Raw genomic sequence first — 11,936 nt, forward strand, 5'->3', positions numbered from 1 at the left:
AGAATACAAAAAGGAGAGGCGTGTTCCTACATCTTCCCCTGCAGCCCTCCTGTCCGCGATCATTTAAGTTTAAGTTGTTACCACTGCTTCGCAGGCATTGGACATGGGATTCGTGATCGACACATGAATCAACCTTCAAACTTAATCATTTGGTCGACCGTCCAAATAGACGTTTCGTTCGGTACACATATCTCACAATGCTTGCTACATGTACGCAGTTTCTTGTGCAGCAGAAATGGCTCTCTAAATGTACTCTCTAAAATGTTACCTTTTCAACGGGCAAATGAAAAAAACTGAAGGTAACGGCTAGCGTAGAATTGTTCAATAGTCAGGCATTGGACGTGAGATTGGTGAATTTAGGCCGACCAATTAAGTGCGACGCATGAATTAACCTTGGTTAACTGAATAGACGTTTTGTTCGGTACACAGAGAACTTGGGACGCTCTCTACCAAGCTTGAGCCGACTGTAGTCGCAAATTACATTTTGTAAAATAATTAGGATAGCACGTGCACTCTCATTGGTTAATAGCTGTGTTTAGATGAGACTATGTATTAAACGCGGCTGTGACATCTCACAAAATTTGATTGGTTATGAATTGTCAGACGCGCGTTTTGATTGGTCGGTAGGAAATATGAGCATGTGTCAAGAAAATCTGTTTCAATCAAAAAGTGAAAAAACCAGCATTTTCTTTCATTTGTTGAATTATCGTTGGGAAATATTTTATAAAAGCAATAGAAAACTTTTTCCTGTGTTTGGATAGCCTGATATAAACACTCGAGGGGTTGGGAGAATTCTCGACAGTTATAACTGTCTCTATGCAAACACGGAAAACGTTTTCTGTTGCTTAATTGTGTACTGACAATCATTAGATAGATTTGCTTTTTCTGTGCATTACATATGTTGTCAAAAAGGGAATCGATTACCGAGCAGCATGACCCAATGAAAAGGGACTGCTTTTTTCATTGCATAGACACTGCCTACAAGTAGTTATGTGATGATCATTATGTAAATTTACCATCCATGTCTGTGCTTTGATAGAATATTGTGCCACTTTCTAATTTAGGGCAAAACGTCTTTGAATGACATTTCATCATTAAAAAATATCACATCTTAATTTGTGTTCGGTGATTTACAATTTTTGATAGAGAATATCTGTTTTTTTCTTCGCTCAGAACCAGGTGCTTCTCCCACCAACGTAACAGGACACAATACAAGCTCAACGACAATACTAGTAGAGTGGGATGAAGTTCCAATTGAAAAGCAGCATGGTGAGATTATAGGTTACACTGTGATCTATTGGAGGACAAATGATCCAAAAAAAGAAAAGCACGTACAGGAACTTGAAGCAACGTTGCAAGGCCTTGTAAAGTATACCGACTACAATATTGAAGTATTGGCTTCTACAATCAAAGGTCGTGGCCCACCCAGTCATTTAATTACAGTCCGCACAGATCAAGACAGTAAGTAAAACACAAGTAGCCAATGGCGTAGCAAAGATTTTCTCTAAACTTAACATTCATATTCTAGCAATTAAACGGCCCTGCCACATTAAGAAAAATATATCACATCAGTCGGTCTGTTCAATGCCGCGAAGATACACATTAATGGATTACAATTGCATAAATCATAATCTTTCGGTAGTTAAGGTTATTAAAGTTAGGTAACTTTTAAGCATAGCCAAAGAGGGATTTGGTGTCTTGAGATCTTATTCGATTTGTGACAAAGAACGTAAAATTAATGAAATCAAAATATTTCGACCGAATTGTTTAACATTCATTAGTTCACTGGTGGTGAGTCCTTACATAGTTGTCACATGACTGAACATTAGAGAGCTTACGAAACGAGGACGACGACGGCTACGAGGACTTCATTTAAAAATACGAGTTCGCGTTCTTTATATCACTACGACGCTATTTCATGTCGTTTCGCGTTAAAAATGTGTAGTAACTGGTGAGGAATTAAACTGGTATGAGTGGATTGGAAGCGTAGAGAGAGAACTGAAAATTCATCCTTATGTGCTAACGTCCTCCACAGAACCTTGAATTTGGTCATTTCACGTCGTCATTTAGGAGATGACAGCAAAGAAATGTACCAAAATGTAAAACGCACGTGCAGAGCCATTGTTTTTGCTCACTAAACCTATTGTTTTGTAGCGTCGTCGTTGCCGTCGGCGTCGTCGTTTCGTAAGCTCCCTATTCATGTGACGAGAGGACGGCGGCGCAGAATTCTCGTGAATAGAGCTGAGAAATAGTAAGGTACTAGCTCATGAGTAGGAGGTACTTCTAGGTTCTCCATTTTCTGGACAAAGTATACACTATCCAGTTTAACATAATACTCCCTATTGCCGGGCATGGGATCGGTGTTGGTAGCCAGTACCTTCGCTATGTTAGAAAAATTTGGTTTTATCAACGGAATTGATGATGTAAATTGGCCACCGTACAGAGATTCTAAAAGCTGACGTTTCGACCGTTAGCCCTTTGGATTCGCTCTGACGAAGGGTTAACGCTCGAAACGTCAGCTTTTAGAATCTCTGTACGGTGGCCAATTTACACTATCAACTCCGTTGATAAAACCAAATTTTTGTATACTACTTCCCCACCGACGCAGCACCACAGTTTCTTTAGAAACTACCCTCTTCATTCCTTCGCTATCTTGACTGATATGGGCAATATTGGCGCAATATGTCGCGAGGCCGCGGCCTGGGTACCACATTACAAAAGAATCGAGACGCATGCGTTCATCCTCTGAGCCGAAGAGTGAGGCCGTACCGATTGACAGTTCAAGGGTGGGGAGGAGAAGACAATCACTTCAAAGGTCTGAAGACCCGTCATCGTCATCGTCTCGAAAGACAATAGACTGCGTCGGAAATGTCAGTTTGCTGCGGAGCAGCGTCGACTGTGACTGTAAAGTCCAATTCTGGAATGGCAGTTTTCGTCACAGTTGCTCCAAGTGAGGACATTTCTTGCCGGGTGTCCATTCTCCATACGCCGAATGTAGCCGAGTCGGCGTAGGCGTCTCTAAGATAGCATTGCAAACATGCTTGGGGTGTTCGCATGCTCAAGGACACCCTTGTTGGGAATTCTGTCCTTCCAAGATATGCCTAGGATATGTCGCAGGCAGGGCAGGTGGAAACCGTTGAGGCGGCTTTCCTGTTGGGCCGGGCGTAAGCTGTCAAGCTTTCGCTGCCACAGAGTAGGGTACGTGGCTCACAGGCGTTGTACACTGCAATCTTGGTATGTGTGGTAAACTTGGTGTTCTCCCACACCCTTCTCGACAGTCTGGACATGGCTGATGCTGCTTTACCAATGCGGTTCTTCATCTCGGCCTCAACGGGCAGGTTGTTGAAGATTGTTGAGCTGAGGTAAGTGAAGCCCTCGACCACTTCCAGGGTGTAGTCCCCGACGGAGATACTGGGCGCTTCGCTGGCATCCTACCCATCCCTTTCGTTTTCTTCAGGCTGATAGTTAGCCAGGCATTTGATTTGCCTCTGTAGTCCTTCTTGTGTGTGGAAGGCCAGGGCAGCGTCGTCCGTAAAGAGCGTTTCTCGCAGCAGGCGTGCTTTTCTTTTGGGTCGCAGGCGGAGCGTGTGGAGGAACACTCCGTCTTCTGATCAGCTGAAAGCAAATCATTCTACGAGGGGTTAACGTTTGAAGAACCACATCTCCCCGTCAGGTAAGTACTAACCCTCCGAGGGAATCCTATTTCTCCTTCAACCCCCTCCCACTGATAGTCGCAATACTGGTGCAGAATTATAAAGCAAAACTGCCAAGCGAAAAGCATGCGGACAAAAGAATGGTCTTGTAGGATAACTGTCTCAATGCAAGTCTCTGCAGAGGTTCCCGTGTTTCCAAAACTGACAGAGCAGTGCCCACCTTCCAAGTGAAGCAATATTTAGGCTTGGGAGGTTTATTCTAAGCACACCCTCCATAAACCGAGAGACAACAAGGAGACTTCCTAGCTGCATTGGGCCAATAGGGTTGTGAGTCTGAGGGATAGCGGACTTGTAAAAGGATATAATTCTGTGCTCAAAGTTCCTTTGTGTAACAAGAGATGCAAGAAATGCGAGGACATCTGCTACAGTACCTGAAATGGTACAGACACTTTGTTGAGAACACCAGCGAACCTACCGCTTCTGTGTGGCTGTTCCACACGATGCCAATAAGATGTCAATAACTTCCTTTGCAAAGCTTGTTGCTTCGTAATGATCCCTGATACAGGCCAAAGTGATCGCTACAGGGGATGTTGGGCTGCAGGATGAAATGGAAGGAACAACAACAACAGAGATGGGTGCTCGTCTTCCCTGATGTTCTTCAAGATCCGAAGAAGAAGTACCACAAGGGATGGATTACACAGGTCCACTTGCTCCAGTCCTTGAGGAAAGCGTCCACAGCAAGCGCTCCTGGACCCGAGTACGTCGAAACATACTTGAGTACCTGGTGGTTTAAGTGGGACGCCAACAGATCCTACCCTGGTTTGTAAAACTTGTGACAGATGGATTGGAAGATCTTCTTGTCCATGATCCACTCTTTTCTGGTTTCTACCTGCCTGGAGGCTGCGTCTGCTACCGTATTTTGAATGCCAAGAATGTGCTGTGCTGTCAAAGATACTCCAGCATCCAAGGCCACTGCCCATAGTTCCAAGGCTTGGGCTATGAGGGCAGGTGAGCATGTGCCCACCCCTTCCCTTGCCCCTTCCACATTCCACTGACCATCTTAGCCATTATTTAAACAAGCACTGCATCGTCTTATTTTTCTCAGTAGTGAAAATGTTTCGGCTTGTTTGCTATTGTTACTTATTTTAAATATCTGCTTTTCTTTGTACCTAGTTTAGTGTTCGTACGTATGCTAATTCAAATATCTTAAACTATTTTTGTATTTCTTTCATCCTTGATTCTTAATTGATCAAAGTTATTGTCTTTTAGAACCAAGTGCTCCTCCCACTTCTGTCCAAGGTTTTAACACAAGCTCTACAAGCATTTTCGTCAGCTGGGGAGAAGTTCCAGGACCTGATCAAAATGGTGTTATATTAAACTATACAGTTACCTACTATGCGTTACCGTCAGCTCCTGAAGTAACAAAAACCGTCGTTGCTCCAATTACTAACATTACCTTAGGAGATCTCAGTGAATTCACCGACTACAACATCACAGTCTTTGCGTCTACTGTAAAAGGAGGTGGAACTATCAGTGCCCCTATCATTGTGAGAACAGACGAGGACAGTAAGTACTCTAATTCACATAGCAGTGCAAAGAGACATAAACGTATACTATTTCAAAATACGTGGTGAAATACTTTTGTCTCTGTTTAAAAGCCTTGATTCTAAATTGATAAAAATCATTGTCTTACAGAACCAAGTGCCTCTCCAACTTCTTTGCAAGGACATAACATAAGCTCTACAAGCATTTTCGTCAGATGGAGCGAAGTTCCAGAAGCTGATCAAAATGGTGTAATATTGAGTTATACAGTTACCTACAAGGCCTTACCGTCAGGTCCTGAAGTAACAAAAACAGACGTTGCTCCAATTACCAACATTACCTTAGGAGATTTGAGTGAATTCACCGACTACAACATCACGTTAGGAAATCTGAGTGAATTCACCGACTACAACATCACAGTCTTTGCGTCTACTATAAAAGGAGGTGGGAATATCAGTGCCCCTATCACTGTGAGAACAGACGAGGACAGTAAGTACACTAGTTATGATTACCTTGCTGTGGGATAAACTGATACTTTGTCAAGGTACGCAGTGTTTTAATTTGGGTGACATACTGGTTCAAAATTCCGGCAGACCAGTCCTTCAAGTTTTAATTTGAATCCCTCTCGTTCTATTTCTTTACGTGTGTTGTAGGTAAATAGATCGGTCAGTTATAGATGACAAAATGAGGTCCAATAAATCGGTCTGTGAGTTGGTTCAGTGTTGTTGTTTATATCGTAGATAACTCGTTTGTAGGGTTCGGGAAGTTTTAGGCATCGGTTTAGTGGTCTTTTCTCTAAGTAGGTAAACCAGCTTACCAGTACGATCCGTGGAAAGTAAATGGTACCCCATGTGACGCATTTAGCAGAATCCCTGAGGGTTCTGTGGTCTGTCGGTGAATGGTGTTCAACAATGTTGTTGTCGATGTCACCATTCCTCTTTTCTCGACGAGAAATGAGTGTCTCAAAAGCCCTGGCTATGACTGGTGTAATATTGATTCCGTGGTAGTGTGAATTCTCCTTGGGGACCCTCAACCTTTGCTAAGGGGTTGATATTAGCCTTCTTCCAGGATGTCGGCCAGGAGTGGGTAGCCAAGGACAAATTCCAAATGTGCGCAATGACCGGTGTCAAAAGGTCGGCGTGATCCGTCCAAAACCAAGAGGGTATTTTATCTGGTCCAGTGGCGGTTTTCTTTAGTTTTGCGAGAATGTTCCAAACTTGCCTCTCAGTTTCCCGGGGAATCTCCGCATCAGGTGTGATGACGACATCTGAAGGCGGCTCGTAACTATCATCAGAACAGAGCAGAACAAAAAAGTCATTAAGGTCATTCAGCGAGTCCGCATCGAGATTGACATCTGTAGAGTTACTACGCCGAGAAATCAAGGCCACATTTCTCCACCTATCCCTACTTCCAATAACCAGGCGAGGATTCTTGTGGTTAGCACTTATTACTTCTGATATCCGGGAGTTAATCACTTTGTGGCTCTCCACGTTGTTGCAAGAAATTCTAGACTTCGCCCGCAGCATAGATTTAACTAAGGGACTCATCCACATTGGGTCCCTCGACGAAAGTCTTACGGATTTGAGTGGCATGCACTTTTCCATCGGAGTCCGGATCTTTTTTTCCATATTATCCACAACACAGTCTACATTATTCCTCAACAACACCTCGCTCCAGTCCTCCGCATTCAACGCAAGATATAGCGCTTCTTTCTGGTGTTTCCTTGTATCACGTATCTCTACCTTGCGACGCTCGGGCTTCAGTTTAGTTCCGACCGGCAGGATAACACCCTGATGATCAGTTTTGATTAGCATATGAATGAAATAAGGGCTACCAAATAGATCAGCACGGTTGGTAAAGCAATTGTCCAGGCACGCGTTGTTCCTGGTCGGGAAATCGACCATGACATTCCACCCACTCAGAGCTTGGAATTCGTGCACGTTCAAACGATTGACATCGCCACCACAAAGCAACACCGAATCAGGGTGTTTTTCTAACTCATTGTCCATCAGGCTAATTATATAGTCAATGAGGTCTTGTTCGCAATATTAGTGTTTAGGAGGATTATAAAATCCACATATTAAAAAGCGGTGTCCAGAGGGCAGCAATAAAGTCACGCATATTAATTCATATAAGCTAGAGCGATAAATATTTAGGACTTTAAGATTTTTCCCCACGTAGATTGCTAGCCCACCATTTTTCCTTTTGTCTCGTCCAAGCCAACCTCTATCTCGCCTAAATAAATTATACTCTGGACTATTTACTATAGAGTCCGGCAAATCAGTCGCAAAGGGTTGTCACCTCTCCAGTCACTGCTTGCCTTCTAAAATTGCACGCAAAAGGAAAGCCCTTGTTGGTGCTCGTGTTTTTCCCCAGCTATTCTCCTGTCCGCGATCATTTAAGTAAGATGTTAAGTTACTGCTAATTCGCAGACATTGGAAATGGGATTCGTGAATTAAGGCCGACTTATTAAGTTCTACGCATGAATAAACCTTCAAACTTAATCATTTGGGTGGACGGAATTAGACTTTCGGTACACAGCTCTCATGACGCTTGCTACGCAAAAGCATATCAAGCTTGAGCCAAATGCGCTCTCAATTCACGGACTTTATAGAGACATTTTTATACTACATGTTGTGTAAGATCATCAAATAGATTCGATTTTGCTGTACATTACATGTAACGTCAACAGGGGAATCTATTACTGAGCGTGACCACTAAAAAAGGGGCATGTGTATTTACCAATCATGTCTGTGCTTTGATAGAATATCGCTAACGAAAAGACCAAAGCAAAGGAAATTCACAGAGAATTGAAGCGCCACTTTGTAATTTGGTGCAAAACTTTAAATGATATTTATCATTTAAAAATATCATATTTAAATTTCAGTGTGGTGACTTACAATTTTTTTCCTTCGATTTTTTTTTCTTCGCTCAGAACCAGGTGCTCCTCCCACCAACGTAACAGGACACAATACAAGCTCCACGACAATTTTAGTAGAGTGGGATAAAGTTTCAGTTGAAAAGCAGCACGGTGAGATTATAGGTTACACTGTGATCTATTGGAGGACAAAAGATGCAAAAGAGGAAGAGCATGTAGAGAAACTTGAAGCAACGTTGCGAGGCCTTGTAAAGTACACTGACTACAATATAGAAGTATTGGCTTCTACAATCAAAGGTCGTGGTCCACCCAGTCGTTTAATTACAGTCCGCACAGATCAAGACAGTAAGTAAACACAAGTAGCCAATGGCGTAGCTCAGATTTACTTACATTGAACTTAATAGTCATATTCTAGCTATTAAATGGTCCTACAACACTTAAGAAAAATAATCAGAACAGGGAGTCAGTTGTCACGAAGATACACATTAATGGATTACAATGGCATATTCGTAATCTCTTAGGTAGCCTTTTAATTAAAGTTCAATTTACTGTCTTGCGATCTTATTGGATATATGATTAAGAACGTAAACTTCATGAAACCTAATCGTTTCACTGGTGGTGAGCGGTTACATAGTGATCACATGACTGATCAGTCGCCGAGAGACGAGAGGACGGCATCGCAGAATGACAGTTTAGCATGGTCCACAGGGACTACGTAAACAGAGCCGAGAGATATTATGGTACTAGCTTATGAGTAGGAGATACTTTCAGTCTCTTGATTTTCTCAATAAAATCCACACTATTTATAACATAATGTTCTCTGTTGCGAGCCACGGGTTCGATGTTGGTATCCTTGGCTGTGTTATATAGAATTCCGAAAAATAATGGACACGGCTAGTCTTACTTCTTACTCTAGTGGAAGACACAGTGGTTGAAAAGCTGGTCTGAGATGTTGTTTCGTACTCTCTTCCATGATTATTTTGCGTTGTAAGTTATTCGCTATTTGCCCAGAACGTGAAACGAACATTTTGCTTATATAATTGGGTTTGTTGCACATTGACTTAAATTGGTATTTTGAGTTTTTGCAATGTTCTCGCTTTTCTATATCTGTATTCAACCTTAGCATGTTATACTGATCGCTTTATTTAAGTCCTAAACTTGAAGAGGGGACTGCAAATCAAGTCAAACCCAATTACCCGGAGAAAACCTCTCGAAGCAGAGTGAAGAACCAACCCAGGCAATTGGCAAATGACGCCAATTCCGGGAATAAATACGAGATTCGAAGCCGAGCGAACTACATTTCACGGACTTATAAATGTTCAATTTAATAGCTGTGTACTTGTTTGCAAACAGTTTATTTTCTTTTATTTCAGGGCCAACAGCCCCTCCTACAATAACCGACATCACGGCACTTAATAGCACTAGCATCCTGGTGAAGTGGGATCCTGTGCCTGAGGAATACCGAAACGGCATTATAACGCGATACACCATTCACTACAAGGACGTTGCAAAGGATACCGAAAGCACAGTGGATATACCAGCACCCGCATCAGAAATAACTATAACCGGACTAAGGCAGAAGGCTCTGTATTCAATTCGGGTTCTGGCTGCTACTTCAAAGGGTGATGGACGATTGAGTAGTGCTAACGAGGCGAAAACTCTAGGTAAGAGTGATATCAAATGTGGCCTGGTGATAACTAAAGTGAGTGCTCAGTTTTGTCTCGTTGGTTAAAATTGAATGACAATCACGTTGGCCTGTAGCACACTTGCCTTTGTCATGACGGCCACTTAGTCTTGGCTAACAGAAATGAATGATCATACTCTTTGTCACTGTAAAATGTAATTCCTCTTAAGGCTTCTGGAAGTGTGGCTTACAACTTTCGTTCATAATTCGTGACCGTGAAAAGCAATCAAATATGAAAAAATTTTTCCCTGCATGGTATTACTACACGCTACACCATTTACTACACGAACAAGGAGAAAGGAAATGAAATAACAGTGAATATTTCAGCATCTGCATTAAAAACAATTATCACCAATTATCACTGAAATGAGGCAAAAGCTTTGTATTCATTTCGGATTCTGGCTGCATCTTTAAAAGGAAATGGACCCTTGAGTTATCGTCACATTGAGATGGAAACTGAAGGTATGTAAAATCTACAGAGCTTTAATGGGCGCAATTGCCTCTTCAGGTCTCGCTTTAAAGTTTTCAGCCTACATGTCGTTTGGTATTCTCATGCATCAGCCATGCAAGATGATTTTCAAAGATCTGGTGGTACTACTTAGAATGATCATTTTCTTATTCTGAGTAGAGTTGAAGACGATCGGCAAACAATCTTTCGTTAGTCTTTTGTCTCCCGATTACTTTCAATGGAAATGAGTACTGTATCTACGGAGACGGCTGAGAATAATAAATTATTTGAAAATACTTAAAACGAGTAGTAAAACAGTTATTGAATTCGGTTATAATATGGTATGAAAATTGCCACATTATGTTCAGCCTATTCCAAACATTTGGGCTGATAACGTATTTCTCACTGATAACGGACAATCATCTGGAATTCAATGCTCATATTTTGATGTTTTTTTTTTTTTTTTTTTTCCAGCGATACCTACGGTTGCTCCTCCTTCTCAGGACAGTGTTGGAACAACAGAAGTGAACATCCCGTTTAAAATTAAAGAAACTTTGAGTAGTGGTAAACCAGTTAGGTTAGTTCTTCAAGGTGACAGTTCATTATTTTGTCATGTCTGGTATTTTAATTTGTGTAAGTTGCCAAGCATGCTTGAGAGGTGCTCAATGGCAATGAAAAATGCCTTACAATCTTACATAATTGGTTAACGATCTTATTAAAGTTGGCCTGTTGTACCCGGCATGCGTTTCATCTGGGTCTGGCTTTTAATCGAGAATATATCATAGTATTTATGAAGACGCTTCGGATTTTAAGGTTCTCTTTACGCTAAAAAATGAATTTTTGGTCTTACTACATATTAACGGTGAACTATACTGAAATACAGTCTACAAGGTTAACGTATTTAGCGTCGATTGAAATTCGAGCCCCAGGTGGGATTTGAACAAGCGATTCTCCGTGATCTAGTACGGATGCTCTAACCACCGAGCTACTGGAGACTCTGTAGAGAGCAAGGGTGGAATGTGGGTATAGACTACGCTTGCATCACACAGTCACATCGTCCAATTTTTCGATGAGACCATATATGACTCTTAACTGCATCGCGCAGTCACATCTGGGGCTCGGATTTTTCCGAGTTCCCATTTGACGATGCATAAGATCTTTCTTGTACGTGTATTTGTCACATTAATCGCTCGAGTAGTTGGTTGGTTGCATCTCTGATATGCCTTAATGTGACTGCGTGATGCAGTTAGGGAGGTGTTGTCGCCGATATGCCTTAATGTTACTGCGCGATACAGTTAAGAGTCATACGTGGTTGTCGAAAAATTTGACTATGTGTATAACCTCATTTTACCCTCAGTGTCTGATTTAGAGCGCGCCATTGCGGGATTAGCGCGTTTTGAGAGAAATGGTCCCTAAATATTCGTTTCCCGGGTCATTTTGACGTAAAAAAGCTTTGACTAAAGCGGCAACACTGATAATGAAGATAAATAGACTGACAATGATGAAATCGAAACAGAGCCTATAAAAAAGCGAAGAGAAACTTTCAATGTAACTGTTTACATTTCTGTTGTAACACACAACTCTTTCATCTGAAAGAAACTGCAAGAGAACGTAGACTTTTTTTACCAGATGTTGAGTATAACACATGTTGTATACTGACACTTTAATTGATTTTGCCTTGTCATGTATCATTATGTCATCTAAATTCATGTACTGCTTCTGCTACACGTT

General features: G+C 41.8%; 1 protein-coding gene across 1 annotated transcript in view; it reads left to right on the top strand.

The window, feature by feature from the left end:
* LOC138023009 (protein sidekick-1-like) overlaps positions 1 to 11,936 on the top strand; it is a 39,062-nt gene that overhangs the window by 23,989 nt on the left and 3,137 nt on the right. The window contains exons 7-12 of the mRNA XM_068870044.1: positions 1,174 to 1,461; positions 4,923 to 5,219; positions 5,349 to 5,684; positions 8,131 to 8,418; positions 9,447 to 9,737; positions 10,680 to 10,782. Of these exons, the coding sequence (XP_068726145.1) occupies positions 1,174 to 1,461; positions 4,923 to 5,219; positions 5,349 to 5,684; positions 8,131 to 8,418; positions 9,447 to 9,737; positions 10,680 to 10,782 (1,603 nt within the window). The remainder of the gene's footprint in view (positions 1 to 1,173; positions 1,462 to 4,922; positions 5,220 to 5,348; positions 5,685 to 8,130; positions 8,419 to 9,446; positions 9,738 to 10,679; positions 10,783 to 11,936) is intronic.

The sequence above is a fragment of the Montipora capricornis genome, chromosome 11 (genome assembly GCF_036669925.1).
Source record: "Montipora capricornis isolate CH-2021 chromosome 11, ASM3666992v2, whole genome shotgun sequence".
Classification (NCBI taxonomy): domain Eukaryota; kingdom Metazoa; phylum Cnidaria; class Anthozoa; order Scleractinia; family Acroporidae; genus Montipora; species Montipora capricornis.